Source organism: Aptenodytes patagonicus, chromosome 13 (assembly GCF_965638725.1).
Source record: "Aptenodytes patagonicus chromosome 13, bAptPat1.pri.cur, whole genome shotgun sequence".
NCBI lineage: Eukaryota > Metazoa > Chordata > Aves > Sphenisciformes > Spheniscidae > Aptenodytes > Aptenodytes patagonicus.
In genome coordinates, this window is record NC_134961.1 from 4,713,943 (window position 1) to 4,730,548 (window position 16,606).

Sequence of the window (16,606 nt, forward strand, 5' to 3'; positions counted from 1 at the left end):
CTTGGGCACGCAGACCCCCCTGCCTAGGGGCGAGGGGGAAAAGCAGCAGCAACACCCCAAAGCCTCATCTTGGCAGCTCACCGGCCAGTGACCGCGCAGCTTTGACCTGGCCAAAACCTGGCAAGGTGAGAAAAACATTTTCTGACCGACCCTGAGCGTTTATGGGTGCTCTGCGCTGTGGGAAGCCACGTCTGCTCCGAGCAGCTCGGGCTGAGGATGGGCTCAGATCACACCCGGCTGTGGCCGACACAGGGCATCCAGCCAAGCCTCTGTATCCCCTGCCTACCCAGGCCCTACAAGAAATAGTGATGCTGATGGAAGGGATTTCACCGAATCTCCCTAAATTAGAAGGGTTTAGAAGCCAAATAGTTCCACACTTACTCTCAAGAATGGCACTCGAGGTGGGAGGTTTCCTTTCCCTTGCTTGGCACTTCAAATTCCGACGTTATATGCTAAGACAGAAAAAGTGAAACGTTAAGAGCACGCTCGAGGGACGGGGACACACGCCCTGCATGGACCCTGGAGCTGCCGGGGGACCAGGCAGCATCAGCATGGGGGTGCTGGGCATGGGGGCTCCCCTCTCCTGCCCCTGTCAGCGAGGTTGCATGCAGACGTCTGTCTGTCCGTCCGGAGACCCCGCTTTCCCGCTCCACCATCCTCTTGACGCAGGACCCGCTCCTCCCCGCCCTGCCTGCGTCTCGCACTTTGTTAGTCGCTGCAGCTGTGAATTTGGCACATGGAGGATTTGCTGCAGCCCAGGAAAGAACCACTGCGTACAATTAAAATGTACATCCAGTTAATTACTGATAATAATGTATTTCCCTCTCCAATACAGGCTTCTAGCAAAGCTTTTGCTGAGGACAGCAAAGCAAAATGCTTTGTTTCCATTAGTTTTTTAAAACAAAAAAGCCTATTTTGTCTTAACATGACACCAAAAGCCAGCAAAACATTCTCCAGCTCCAGCCTGCGCTCACTAACAATATCCTCGCAGTCACATACCAAGGAGATTCAATTATCTGCCAGAACATGTCCCAAAGGCATTTAGATAATTGCAAACATAAGTACAAAATCTGCCACTAATTATTAAAGAAATACCAAATAAGGAGACCAAATGACAGAAAAGTAGTGTTACTGGGTGCAAAAATGATTCACGCGTGCTGGAAGGGACGGTGTTTTCACAGGGGCGCGTCTCTGCGATGCTGGGAAAGCCCAAACCCTCCAGAGCTGGGGGAAAGGCACCACCGCCACAGCCCCTCGCCCAGCCCCAGCCCCGAGCCCGGCAGCAGCAGGGCAGGGGGGCTGCAAGGGGCCAGTGGGGCAGCAACGCTTATTGCCAGAGAGCAAGTCAGGCCACCCTCTTCCTGCACAAAACCAGCTGAGCTCAGCAAATAGGGGAAAAATGGTCTGAGGGGCAACGTGAGGGGTGGGGGGCGAGGTTCCCCGGCGCCAGCCCTGCAGCCTGAAATGCACCTTTGGGTGAACCCCAAACGCCCCATCCCCGGGGCAGCCCCGGCTGCAGGGCAGCTCCCGGCTGAGGCAGCCCCCGGGCACTGCTGCTCCCAGGCACAGAGGTCCTCCACGCACCGAGCATCACGCTGGGATTTACCACCTCTCACACTTAGATTTACTTTGTATTTTCTTCAGAACTGCACGCTCTTTACATCAAGATTTTGGGAAGCAATAGTTCCCTGAGGGGAGATTCAGGAGCAGGTTGACGCTGGCAAAGCGGCTGGAGGCTGCTGCACCGTCGCTGCCTCCTTCCCCTTCCCAATTACCTTTTGCACAACGCGATGCAGAGACAAGACTCGCGTTCTGCGGTACTTGCACTGACATTTCTGTTACCTACCCTGCAATAACAGCAATTACGCTGAATATAGGTCACAAATGATTTTTGTTGAATATTCAGCAGCTTGAATCAGAAAACGGTCACATACAAATGGATGGTTTTTCCTATCTCCTCCGTGTAATAGCTACAGATTTCCTTCCAATATGCCAGGCAGCAAAAGCAGAAGCATACAAGACGCTCATTAGACAACATCAAAACACACGTCAGAACTACAGCATATCCCACACTGAAGAGCAATCCTGACCAGGGAGGAAAGCACTGCTTCGCTGCAAACATGCGCTTACCCCAGGCTCTAGTTTTCTTTGTAGCTTTTAAAAGAAAGGCTGTTTCAATAACCTAATGCAGGGCTGCTGGGCTCAGTCCTCTGAGATGCCCAGTACCTTCCTACCTGTTCCTTCCCTTCAGCCTTCCCGAGCTGCCCAGGGGGACACGAGCTGACATACGGAAGGGGCCCCATTGTCAAAGAAGGATCCCAAACTTAACCCTGGCCCCTCTTAGTCAACATGAGTTTGGATGCTGAATTGAGCAGAGGCAGGATTTCATGCCATCTCTCCGGGACCGTCCTGCTGCCCTGCCCGTGGCACAGCGGAGAAACCCCCAAGCCCAGGAGACCCTTCTGCTCGCCCAGCCCAGCGGCAGCGCCGGGGGGTCGGGACACCGGACCCGGGTCCCCATGGAGCATCGCCTGCCTGGCTCTGCCCTGAACCATGAGATAGCAAAGCATCAGCGGTAGGTGGAAAGTCGCAGCTGTAGAGAGCTGGTATTTCCAGCTCCAAGGAGAAGTTGGATGCTATTTAACGGTGATTTAAAAAAAGAAAAGAGAAAAAAAATAAACAAGAAAAAAAATGAACAGAAACCAACCTCACACTATGATTTGAAATGAGAATGTGTCTGCTTATAATTCAGTGCAACTGCTGGTTATTGTTGCTCTCCATAATTATGGACTGCTTTCCATCCCTTGAGGTTCAGCTTGCTTCCCACCAGTATTATGAGTACAGTCATTTATCCTTCCCGTGTTTGCAGATGCTCTTTGGTTCTGTTCTCACTTTGCCTCACAAACTCCGCAAGGCACACCGGCGTCTTCCGGGCTGCAGGGTGTTCACAGGGGAGACCTTCAGCCCTGCCGGGCTCCAACAAGAAATGCTAAAGGTGTATTTGGAAACAGCACAAAGCTCCCATTTTGCCCTCTCCGCCGCCTGCGCGGTACGCGGCCGGGGGAGCCGTCCCTTAGCACAGAGCTGCGCTCCCAGCTGGGGAAGGAGCAGGAGCACAAGTGATGATGCTCCACGCGCCGCCGAGCCGAGGGGCTTGGAAGGAAGCCCATGTTTGAGGGCTCCTAAAGGGAAAGCAGCTTCTCTGTGACAGCGTTTTGGCAAAAACAGTGTTATTTAAATACAACAGTTTCTTCAGTCAAAGTAAATAATAATTAAGTAAACCCAATTAAAATCAGGAACACTCCAAAATATTCTCAGAAGCGTCTGAGAGTTTGACTCGGCTCCTCACGGGAGGAGCACAGGCCCGTTTCAGAGCTGGAGGACTCGGTGGGCAGGGGACATGGCCAGCGACCGCCAAGCACCAGGGCTGGGCACGGGGTGCACTCGCGCAAGCGGCCAGAGGGTTGGGGCTGCAGGCGGGATGCGACGGGGGTGCCTCTGCCTCCTCCCCACCTCGGGGTTTCCCCGTGTCAGCCCGTCTCAGCTTCCAGGTGCAGTTTGCTCATGGCCCTTAGGGTCGAGGACACAAACTCTCAACACGGACAGCCCGAACGTAACCGGCAGACGAGCAGCTCTGGGGGCGCAGCCCACCCCTGGCACCCAGTTTTCAGGCTACCCCACATCCGTGGGGCAGAGCGAGAGCTGCCTTGGCCGTCCCCCCAGGGCCAGAGGGGTCCTCACCCCTGCCCCGTGCCCTGGATTAGAAACAGCTGGGAGAGATTTACAGGAATCAGCCAAGACACCCAGGGAGGAATCCCAAATGCATCTGAAGATGGACCCTTGTGCGTCCACCTCCGCTGGGCTCGGCTACCAGTCTCGGGGCTGCAGATGCTGCAAGAGCATGCACGTCCACGAGGCACATATCACCGAGCAGGATGTATGTCAAACAGAACATAATTATATCTCTGCGGTGACTATTTTTTCACTCTGTCCTCATTTCCATGCCGTCCTTAAAACAATGCAGAGTGTTTTCATCTGCGACATGGAGTATTTCATTTGCTCAGGCACCCGTTTGTCAAAAAGGCTCTCTCCTTCCATCAGCATAATAATAATAAAAAATAAAATCAAGCTCTTTTTGAGAATGTCCTTAAAAAGCCCAGGCATTTTGGAGAGATGCCAAGGTGCTTCCTGAGCTGCGCTCAGAGCAGGACCGCGGGCAGGAAGCCTCCCGCCTCATTTAGTCTCTGCTTTAGTTCTCAGCTTGCAGAAAATTGATGAAGGCTGCTGGCTTGGCAACTACAGACGTCAGATACATTTGCAGACATCTTTATTTATTTTCCTGGAAGAACATCACGATGTGTCTATGCTGATGGCAACGCTGAAAACAAAATAAAAAATCCCACCTCCAGCAGATCCCAACGCAACGAGCTGCGAGGGCAGTGCCAGAGCAGGGCCGACCCGCGCAGCCTGGGACCACCGAGGGCACAGGCTGAGCCCTGAGCAGCAACCAGACGCTGGGAGGGCAGATGCCGCTCGCGGCCCGGGGCCGGCAACGCCGCCGTGCAAAGGCAGATCGTGTTCAATCCTCGCCTGGCCTCATCTTTACCAATCAACAGTCAGCGAGCATGACAAATAATTGTTTGCAGCTGTCATTAGCTGAAAACAAGGCAAATCTGCATATGCTTAATCTTAATTAGGCAGACTTGGCAAGGAGCCCTTGCTCATTGCTACCAAACAACCATTTCGCTCACAAAAGGGCGACAAAAGCCCAGGCGTGCGCACTCAGACACTTACACGAAATGTGGATGGGAAAACCGCCTGCAAAAGCCTCATCCTGCCCCGGCCCCGCAGAGGGGTGATGGGGCGGGAGGGCGCCCGGCCAGAGCTGCCCCGTCCTGCCTGCCCCCGCCACCAGCCCGGCCCAGATGGGATGCGCGATAGCAGAGCTGATATAAATTAAAGCCGAGGAATTTCACCACCAAATGCATCATTGCTAATTAAACTCTCGTTTACCTCTCGAAGGAGCAGGTGTTGACAGACCTTACGGAGGCATTTCCACTTGAGGAGGAGGAGAGGACGTTCGGAGGGACCCTCTGGGGAGGGCTCTGCCAGCAGCCCGGCGCAGGAGCGGCGCCAGATTAGGGCTTTGAATTTGTGAACGAAGCCCTCGATGCGTGGGGAGGGAAACCGGGTCACGGGCTCGGCAGCGAGCGCATTCAGCCCCTCGTGCCCGGCAGCGACGTCAGCCCCGCCAAGCCGGGGCAGCACCGGCACCAGGCATCCCCCGCGGTTCAGCAAAAGCAGCCGAAGCCCTGGAGTCCTGCCGGGCACCCTGTCCTCCACGCAGCATCTTCCTCCTCATCACTATCGTCCTCCTCCTCCTCTAAAACCCTCCCGCTGTCTCCCCTGCCCAGACGAGCCTGGCACAACCCAACGGGGCGTTATTTTGCTGTTGCACAGATGATGAATACAGCCGTGATGGGTCTGGAAAGGCATCATTCCCCACGCGCTGCGGAGCCAGGACCGTCTATGAGGGCACTGCGGTTCACCTAGCACCTGTACTGCCGGCACGCCGGTACTGCGTGCCCTGCAAACCCGTCCCGGGTCAGGCACTGCCAACTCATCCGTTGCACGCACTGAGCCAGGGAGGAGGAAAGCTGCGTGAGCCCAGGTGCAAAACGCCGGCCCCAAGTCGGTGCCCTGAGCCCATGAGCTTTTACCCAGGAGCTGCCTGCGGCAGAGCGAGCGGAGGCACCGACACTCGGCGTCCTCGCGGCACGCCCGGCAGGGAGATGCTCGCCAGCGGAAGGAAGCGAGCCATCGAGGCAGATGGAAGGTGTCGGCACACAGCATCTGGGTAAAAAGAAGACGTAAAGTCAGACCAGGAACGGGAAAATGTGTTTCCTGCAGAGAAACGCTGTGCTGATGGGAAACAGAGAAGATGCGCCGGAGCAGCGCTGGGGGACAATCTCCCCCGAGATGAACAGGCCGACCCTGAGACCCGCGGGAGGGGGCTCGGCACCTTTGCCCCCCCAGCGTTCTGGTTTGCCTTTCCAGAGCCGGCTGGTGGGAAGGGGGTGCCGGTGTCCAGTCGAGGTGGCCCGCTGGGTTGGTGCCATTGCCTTGTTTGCTCGTTTGTCTGCGTTTGGTTTTGTGCCAGAGAAGAGCCAACAGCCAACGGGATTGAACATTGCCGGAGAAGCGGCGTAAGGCCGGGGATGGGCTGCAGGTAAATGCTTGGAGAGTCACCAAATATTTAGCAAAAAAAGCCCAACAAGGTAGATTTTGGACAAAAGCAAGCTCGTTATTTTATAAGCTGGTGCCCCCCTGGACAAGGCAGCGAGAAGCACCTGCGCTGGCTTTGCAGTGCCTAATTTTATGCTTTATCAATTTACAGCATATTCTACACAGAGGGGAATTAACATAAGGCTGGGAATCATCAAAACATTTCACTTTTAATTGAAATTGACTCCAAGATTATACATTAGGGAGGCTAAATGAAAGACATTACACCCAAGCAAACTACTCTACCTGCTGTCTTTAAGAAAATACCAGCGTGTCAGCTCACCGCGCGGCCCCGACTCTGCACGGGGATCGGTGCAGCTGCGGGCAGAGCGCTCGACAGACGCCAACAAAACCTCATGAACAGTTTTAGTTCAGCAAAAAGCAGAGAGGTTTGAATGTTTAAAGCAGAAACCTCCCAGTGCTTTAAATAACTGTAATTAATGTATTCCACACGAGCAGTGTCAAAAACTAAGAAGCGACAGATAACGAGGAGCCCACGGCTTCCCCCCGTTTGGCATCCAGAGAGAGAGAAATCCATCTGCAGACATTTAAAACATTAAATGTATTTCAGAAGAGACAACGACTGCTGTATTATTTTATTCTGCCCTCACGTGCAATGTATTTTTCAGCTAGAGAGGAACAGATAAAGATAAATGCACGTTTCAGGCGTAAGAGCACATTGTACAGACTGCAGCCTGTCTGCAAGGACCACAGCCGCAGGAGAAAATAAACAGAGATAAGAAGAGGCGTTATCTTCATAAAATATTTCCTATCAGATTATATTTACAAATAATTTGAGCACACCAATGGGGACTGGGCGGGAGAATGGTCTGGACAATAGAAATAGATACGGGAAATAGAAAATAAGATGTGAAATTCATAACTGGAAGTAGAGACCGCATCCTTTCTGAAGTTACAGGCTAACACACATTAAATACCTGCCCCTCTCAGGGCAGTGTGGGAATGGCAAAGTCTGAGCTGTTTCTCCTGTTTTTCATGTATTTGATTCTCCGACATTATCATGAAAGATTTAATCAATATTGTTGCTGAAAATTGTATTACAAAAGAAAAAAATTAAAACCTAGCTCAGCAGTATTTTGTCCAGGTCTGTAAAAACAATTTAAAGTAACTGGCTTAGATTCCAATCAAAATGTAAATTGCAACAAAAAGCTTAACTTAATCATTTGCAAAGCAAGACTTACAAAAAAATAAGGATCTTACACACTCACTCTATAAGCATAAGCATTTCAGGGGCTGACTCTGCCCAGGCAGATTAGCGCAGCGTTCACAAAGCTGGAGATTTCTGTTGTTACCTCCACAGAGGAATTCTGCAAACCCGTGAATCGCTCACACAATGCAATTACACAGCTGTAAGTGAGGCTAAATAGATTAGAAATTAAACAGCAAATGGAAAAAGCCCTAAAGTTTCCCAAACACAAAATTGTGTGCAACTTTAACTTCGGTTCAAAATCACTAACTTGTTACGGTGAATTTTCCCAGCTCCAGAGGCCGATTGCAGGTAATTTCAGCAGAGTATTTCATTTATGAGTGTGGGCAGAGCTGCTGCCTGGCAGGGTGGGAGAAGCCTGCCTCTGTCCTCTGGCTGGACGGGCGAGATCAGCGTTCGAGTTGGCAAAACCAACACCTTCCGTTTGCAAAACCCGCCACACCGTGCGATCACAAGTTGGGTTTCATTCGGGTACGAACCGCTCGCACCAGGAGTGGAGGAGCTCGGGGCCAGGGTGTGCACCCAGATGTGGGGAGGGAGCAGAGGGACCCCCCCGCCTGCCATGGGTGGGGGGCTGCTTCTCTGGCCAGAGATGGGGACCGTGCCTGGGTGGGTCACCTCTCAGACCATGGGCTATAATTAGGAGCTGAGCAGTGTGACGAGGCAGCCCCATGGCTTTTGCACCCCAGCCTCATCCCCAGGGGCGGCGGGGCCCCAGAAACAAGCCAGGGTGGGGGGATCAGGGCTGCCAAGTCCCCACCAGCCCTCCCTACAGGGCTGGGACAAGAGCTTTGCCCCAGGGCCACCGTTCTCCCTGCCTCCACATGCCAGCTCCATCCCTTGCTGCCAGCCCAGCCGGACCTGCCAGGGGCTGGTACCCTGGCACCCCACAGCCACCCCGGGCCACACTCCCAGCTGGAGCCCAGCTTCCCTGGGCAAGCCCTGGATTAATCATCTTGGAGCTGGAGAGCAGGTGAATCTGTCCTCCAACTAGTCATGAGCTTTACTGCCTGTTTCTTGAATGAGTTAATTACTCATCAACCCCGGGCAGGAGTCCAGCTCCACTCCCCTGCCCCAGCCGCGCCGCGTTGGGACCCTCGCTGCCGTCACACAGCAGACCGGCTATGCCAGAGTGATGCTCCCAAAGCCGGCAGAGCCCTAATAGCTTCCACCAGCCCCCACCGCTGAGCACTGCTCTCCCTTTTTAATTAGGGAGCCTCCTTCCCCCGAAAGGTGCACTCCCCCACCAGCTCACCCAGCATCCCCCAGCCCAGCGGGACTCCTGAAAGCTCCAGGCCTTGATTATCTCTTCCTTTTAATTAGTTTCATTCAGAGGCATTGCCTCCTTCAACCTTGGGCTGCCTTTGCTTTCTTTTCCTGACCCGTTAACTGAACCTGGGGGCAGCAGCTGCCTCCCCCTGCGATGGGCTGGTGCCCACGAGGAGGTGACCTTCCCTGCCAGGTCCCCCCCTCACCAGCCACCGATGCTACAGCAGCCCCGGGGTGCGATCGCTGCCCAGACCTGGCCCCACGCCCCGGCCGGCTGCGCCTGGCCAACCTGCTCACGAGCCATTGTACCCCAGAGCTGCCCCATCGCCAGCCCCACGTCCTGCTCCAGCTGGGTTTGCAGACAGAATGGCTCGACAGCTGCTAGATTCATGCAGGATCTGTGCCGAGTGGATGGCTAAGCTCACAATATGATTATTTTATATTAAAGTTCTTCCTATGGAACCCAGTTCCAGGGCCACGATGCAAAAAGCAAATCTCAGTTGATCCCATTTCAATATAAAACCCAGCCTCTGAAGAACGAGCCCCTCAGCTTGCTAGGCAAGAATACAGGAAACGATTTGGCAACCATTGCTTTAAAAGCTGTACCTTCTGCCTGGCATTTAGGTTCAGTCAGGAACTTCAATAAAAGTACAGTTACAAACACTACAGTCTTGGAAGATACCAGGCTGCATACAGAAATTAATCTCTTTCCCTCCTCCCACAAAAACCAATATTTGATCTAAGATAATGAGCAGGGTTAGCTGCATGCCCAGCGCCTTTAGGGTGGAGATCAGTACACAGACAGGACAGGAACGTGCTGCTTTTGCTATTTAAGAAAACCTAAAAGATACGAAAGAATATACAATAGTGCCTTTAACTATGGTGACCAACCTGTGGGGTGACACGCCACAGGGAACTGCGAGGTACCTCAAACCCCCGACAGCCAGATGCTTCTCACCCAGAGTAAACATCAAGGTTTTGTAGACTCAGACCCTCTTCGTAGCCTATTCTCAGTGTCAGGCTTTGCCTCTGCAGCTTACGCGGAACTGAGGACCGACAGCAAAGAACGGCATTCTTCTGGTCTTCCAGTTATTCGAACTGCAGTGCAAGGACCGTGGAGCCTCTCCGTTAGTTCTCCCAACTGTGGCGATTTGGGATTTTGCACGTTACCATTTCTTTTTGAGTGATACTATCAGTCATAGACTCAAATTACCCATTTTGTTCTTTGTTCTGGGGCAGATCAGATGCCCAATGCGTTTGTCTTCATCACCTGTAAGGAAGGAAACCTTATGCTTCCTGCAGCATCTCCCCTACCACACCGTTTACTACTTCGGCTGTTTCCCATCAGACAATACAACCTGTGCAAACAACTGACAAAACCACCCTCTTCATAATCACACCTACAAAAACCATTTTGAATCAGAAAAAGCAGTTGGCAGAAGCTGTCAAGAATTCAGCTCACACAACCCCCCTCTCCCAGTGCCAGGTCGAGCTCCCAGACCTCCCGGCGTACGCCTGCCTTCTGCTCGGCACAGGAGGGTCTGCAGCTGCTGGCAGAATCCAGCCCAGCCCTTCACCATCCTTACCGAACGTCAGTATTAAAGTCTACTCCACGTTTCCCTTCCTGCACCCTCAGGCTTAATACTTGCATGTCCAAGCCCAGGACTCACCCCGACCCCACGGAGCATCCCAGCCGCTCGGGCACGGCGCGGCTGCCCCACGCGTGCTCTCTCGGCTCTGCAACTCACTCCTGGAGGCGCAGGGAACGATATGGCTGTGAAGCTTCAGGCCGAGGGCACGAACTGCAAACCTGCAACTGCCTGGGCAAGCCCAACCCTTACGAGGCATTATCTAAGCCACGGGCACGATCACCTCCTTCACAGATGGGTTTCAAGGTAAAGCAGCTTCACCTCCATTTTGCAAGGAGCCCGCGTGTACGTAAGTGCGCCGGGGCGTTCACGCGTGACGCAGCCCCAGCAGCCAGTTGTTCTCATCTGCGGCAGAGCTCGGATTTCCACCCCCTGCTCTCACAACCGGAGTTTGCGGAGACAGGGACGGGTCCGACTCTTGTTCTTCAGCTTGATAACGACCGTTCTTCATCCTATTGTCTCCCGTGTGTTTGTACACTATAAAATATTCAGCCAAATTTGGACTGATATTGCAACAAATATGTAAATACATTCCAATTCTTTTCCCCTTTGAAGGTCGGTACAAGGTTTGCTCTTCAGTCCTCTGAGACGTAACGCCATCCCTCAGCTTAAAAAAAGTGCTTTGGCTGGTACCCTCACTATTCAAGCAGAAGTTTTATCTGAACATTGTTTAACGTACTCTTTTTTCTAGCCCACGTTCCTGATATTTTACTAACCTAAATTTCCCTAAAGCTCGTTACAATCAACCTTTTCTGGTGAAGACTAAGCAAAAGCGTATTTGCCACTACTGTTTCAACCACTATTTCTTTTCTCTCATTAACAATGGATATAACCTTTTCCTCCCTGGCCTTTACTTTTAAAAAGCAAAACAATTCTTAGGGGTTCTAACTAAAATTCATTTCGTGTGCTAGGTTAATTTTATCTCTACCCACGCATGCCGTTATCCTGCATCTTACGCCCTCGTCTTCTTTTTCACACAGTCCCTTTATTTCAGAGCTGTGGATGATAACCTACGAGTCCGTCGCCCGCTTTGGGGTAGTTTCTCTTTGGTCATTTACACTTAGATTTTTCAAACCACCACCTTTCCTGCCTGAGCTTTTCCGGCTTAAGAGTTGCTGCCTCTGAGCGTGTTCAAACCGTTCAGACACGTTCAGGCTCAGCTGAAGGTGGGAGATGAGGTACGTCGGCCCAAGGGCTCTCTGCAGACAGACACAGGGATTCCGTGGAACGGACCACCCTTACCTGTAGTAGACGACCAAGCAGTATTGTTCCAGAAGGAACATACTAAATTTCGTCACCGAGTCAACGCCCGTTTCTTATGCCTGAACAAGTCAAAACTTCCCTTGCTCTGTAAGCACGCTTTCCTTCACTGCTGTTAAAACCGCCTTCACCGTGTTCCACCAGCTGAAGTCAAAGCGTTCCAGGCGCGTTTACCCTCACCCAGAGGGCCCTGCTGGGACACCTCCCTTCACACTACCGTAAGTGCTGCGTAAAAACTTCAGAGATTCAGTCAGAAGACTTCTAAACATGACTGTAAGTAAAAAATCACCAATTCAGGCCTGAGCAGGACTGCATTCCAGGTGTCTTCAGCTCAAAACACTTGGGAAAAAAGTAATCATAAGAAACTCCATGTGCAGAGTAAACTAAATTCATAGGAGACTGAAAAATCATCAGTAATGCTGCCATAGCGCTCTGAAACCAGAGGGGAGTTTAACTGAGCATTAAGACAGGCTTCAACTACAGCTTTTTCAGCACAAGGTTATATAAAATTACACAATTTTGCCTGTTTCTGAGGAGTTATTCCATAAAGAAACGTCCAAAAGTTTACTTCCATGCAAATTTACTAATTATTCTGAACCTTGATAATAAAGCATACTTTAACACATTCCAACTCAAGTAAGAATCCCATTTCACCGCGTCCTAAATTTTCTGCAAAACAGATCTTCTCTTTTCAATGGCCTCATCATCACGAGCACAGACTAGGCAAAGGGAGAGTCCGAGGCTGCCTTAAATTCCCGTACATCTGCTGTTCACTTTGGCGATACGAGTTCCCCGGACCACACGTAGGAAATGCTGGACGAGCACATTTAACGACTGTTACGGACCTGTGCCTTTTCATTCTGAGAAATAAAAATCTGAGTAGGCTTCATCAGAAAGCCTGCTTTACCTTGTGCAGAAAACACCTGAAATCCACCAAGAATGCCTTGACATGAAAAAAGGTACAAACTACTGGAAGTGAAATCCAGTACCGATTCTGGTTTGTTTTAACCGTCAGAAGTACAGGATGCTCAGTCTCTAAGCCAATATTTAAAATGTGATAGTCACCCCCACTGAAAAGCAACATGAATTATTATTTCACTATTTCTGTACTGCCAAATACCCCAGTAACAGTACTACAAACAATGACACTTTTTGAACAAAACAGTCTCCGCAAGCAGGAAGCCCTGAAATGCTGCTTTAATTTACAGTACTTTCGAACAGAACTCTTTTGGGGCAAATCCCATAGCCACACAGTCGAGGGCTTTCACTACCGAATTCAGTCGTTACCGGGACGTTATGCCCTTAATGCACAAGGAGAAGTATTTCTTACCACGCCGGCTTTCTGACAGTTGAGCAACACCCACCACTGCCACCTTTTTTTTTTTTTTAAATTACGTCTGTCTTAAAATTACCAAACTAATTAAATTTACATTTTCTAGACTTCCTGTCATTGTTCAAAGTAGTTTAAAGCAGAAGCCTGCCTTTCTATTGGGCTTTCTTCTTCTGCCAAACTCATCTGCTGAACCCCACATTTAATGGTTAGTTCTGTATTGTGTATGATACAGAAACAGTATGAAAATAATAAAGCTTCTATTTAAAAACCACAAACATCTTGGTGGTCAGCATCGTTACGAGAGGAAATACAGATTACAGGGCATCTTAAAATACGCTAAGTGTTTGCTGGCAAACAACAACAGCTTTCTAAACAAACTGGAACAATGTTGAAATGTGACAGCTTCATCTACAACGTTGTTTTAAAATAGTCAGTACCAGCTGTTCAGAGTGGCTGTATTTTTGGGGCCATATACTACCTTTTACAATATAAAAACAAGCCTACTTGGCACACGAAAAAAGTGCTCCTCTTGGCAGCACTCCCCACACTGCATCAGTTCAAAAGATTTAAAGTCCTAACCAGGCTTTTCAAAATTAAACCCATTGATACGTTACGTTTCATACACGTTAGCTACCAGCAAGCTTTCACGGCAGCTTTTTCCGTCACCAGCCTCTTCTCTGCTAATGGTTCAGCTATCGCTGGAAATCTCATCACATTGGATAGTTTACTGAAAACTTTTTATTGTAATCAAAAAGTGACATAACAGGGCTGTAATGTATTCTGCAAATCATTCTGCTGATATTTTATAACTGATACCAGCTTCTTCTGCCAGGCAATTAAAAAAAAAAATTCAAATGTGAAAATTTTCACAGTACAGTAAACTCCACCCAAACTAATTAACAGTGGTTAAAAATAAGATGCCCCAGCAAAACCTTTCATGTTACATGGTCACAACTCACAATTCTGTACAAAATGTTCACTTTTATAAAGCTCTGATGTAAAAATCAAATAATCAAGCAGCAATATTTTAAGTGCAGCACAGGGTCTTTCATGTCATTATTTACAACGCTCGAATTCGTTTACATTTTAACAAAATTTAATACAGATGACTTAGGAATTAAGTCATTTTTTTTGTTATCTGTCATTCTATGTAGTGACAGATTTCACTTTTTGGTCATCTTTCTCTTTATCTTTGCTCTTCTTTGATTTCTTCTTCTTGTGTTTGTGTTTTTGGCTCTTTTCCAATTCCGTTTCATTTCCAATGTGTTTCTTATGCTTCTTGTGTTTCTTATGCTTCTTGTGCTTCTTTTTCTCTTTCTTCTTTTTCTTTTTCTTGCTGTCTTGACTCTCTCCTGAGCTGGCACTGCTGCTGTGGCTTCGAGTCTGACTCTCAGAAGGGCTTTGACTACGGCTGCGGCTAACACTGGGGCTGCTTTGACTTTGACTTCGGCTTGCTTCAGGCTGGTCAACTGCAGCAGGTGCTGCCGTATCCTCTTTCACCTTATCAACAGCCTTTTCTTTCGGTTCTTTAGGATTTTTTCCTGCAGCGTCCTCATCTTTTGCAGATACATTACTCTCACTGTCACTTTCATTGTAGTCTGGTACAAACGCAGCCTCATCGGTCTCTCGAGTTAGATCAGAAGAGAGCCGCGAGGAGCTGCTTACCTGAGGCTTGGGCTTGACAACACTTTTATCGTTTTGTCCAGTCACGTTCTCTTTCTCATTTTTTACTTCTGGTGATTCTTGTCTCAAAGGTGGTTTATTACCACCTGGCTCTTTCTCTTTATTGCTCTTTACTTCTGGTACATGCTTCTCTTTCTCTTTTCCTGAATTTTTATCTAGAGGTTTGTGTTCCTCCAATGTACGCTTGGAATCATGAGCAGCTTTGTGATCAGACTGCTTCCGCTCACGCGGAGGACTGTAGCTGCTCCTTTTGGCATCTCCAGTGCCCTTTTTGGACGGCTCTGCCCGTTCGTCTCTCGGCTTACTTTTCTGTACTGATGTAGATTCTCTGTTTCGAGAAGGGGAGTCTTTTCTCCTTGCTAATTCACTCTTTTCATCCCTACGCTTGGAACTAGAATGATCTCTGTTGCCATCATGGTCAGATTTTTTGTCTCGGTTAGGAGTAAATTCTTTAGCAGTGGATCCACGGCCAGTATCATGTTTCTCTGAAGATCTGCTGTCTTTGGAAGACTGAGAAGTATTTTTTCCATTTCCTTGCTCAGTTGCACGTTCCGAGTGGTCTTTTTCTGGCTGAACACTACTCTTTCTCTTCTCAGAAGCGTCCTTGTCCGACAAAGAATGATCCCGGTCTTTGGTTTTTCCTTTTTCATTCGACATTGAACTTTTTGAACTTTTTGCATCGTGCTGGGAGCTTTCATAACTTGCCTCTTTTGTAGTTTTCTGTGTTTTCTCCAAAGGCTCCGTCTCTTTTTCATTGTGTTTTATGGGGTTTGGTGGCTTAGCACTCACATTTTTTATAACACTAGCAGGTTTTCCTATGTTTGTGGGTACCTGGGTAGATTTAATGTCTTCCTCTTCAGACTCAAAGTCATCTTTATCCCACTTGGACTGAGGGACCTGGATCATAATAATGACGTCTTCAGCAGGGGCTGTTATATCGTTATTATACTCCTCCATGGTCTTAATGACAGTTCGTTTTGTATCTGGCTTCTCTTCAGTCTTTCTAACGGGGCTTCCTCCAGTAGAACTAGTGCTAAGAGGAAAAAAGCATACATTAATAACGGGTGAGATACACACCCCGCCATCTTTTGTAACATTTTATAAAATGGCTTTTGTTTCAATTCTAAATCTTCAGTATTTTTTCAAAAGGTGTTCAATTAAGGGAACAGACAAGAGAAAGGATGAGTCCACTAGCCAAGATGAGCAATCAATCAGTTAATTTAGTATCTTCCTACTATACATTTAATTAACAAAGACACAAGATTATCAGACTGGGGACTGTCTGATCTGGTAATTCCTTCATGTCCTATTTCTACCAATGGCAGAATAAATTAGATATACATTCTTGTTTCAACATGTAAGCAAGCAATTATGGAGAGGTATACACAACCCAAGTTCTATCCTCATGTCCAAGTGTTGTTCTTTAGAAAAATGTATGTTTGAAAAGCTTTTTAGAATATCAAGACACTCTCTTAAGTCTCCAGCGATGTCTTAAATGTTTTGAGTTTGCTTAGTCCTACTTCTGTAGACACTGAAATGTAAGTAATAACAGCTCCACACCAGATCACTTTTTCCCCCCATGTCACACAATGGAATGTAGAAGAGATCTCTCCAAGGTAAGTGCCAAAAAAAGTTGGCACTGAGCTGGAAGCAGTGTAGCTGTGTCAACACGGCACTGTGCTCAAAGCTAAAATCACAATATATTGGCAACCAAGCTGCTATTTCTGCAAGGTATAATTTCATGTCATACTGATAAAAGTAGATCGTTACAGTACCGTGCAATTTTTAAAATGCAAAATATTGCATGGTATAGACATATCTGTTATCCTTGCCTTTAGCAGTAAGTTGGATTTGAAGGGAGATGTAGAAGGGACACCTCGAAGAGTCAACATGTAATGA

At 49.0% G+C, this 16,606-nt stretch overlaps 1 protein-coding gene across 4 annotated transcripts in view; it reads right to left on the minus strand.

Moving 5' to 3' along the window:
* Window positions 1–13,743: 13,743 nt before the first annotated feature.
* RBBP6 (RB binding protein 6, ubiquitin ligase) overlaps window positions 13,744–16,606 on the minus strand; it is a 31,839-nt gene continuing 28,976 nt past the window's right edge. For all 4 annotated transcript variants that reach the window (XM_076351532.1, XM_076351531.1, XM_076351534.1 and 1 more), the window contains one exon: window positions 13,744–15,740. In XM_076351532.1, the coding sequence (XP_076207647.1) occupies window positions 14,171–15,740 (1,570 nt within the window). In that variant the 3' untranslated portion in view covers window positions 13,744–14,170. The remainder of the gene's footprint in view (window positions 15,741–16,606) is intronic.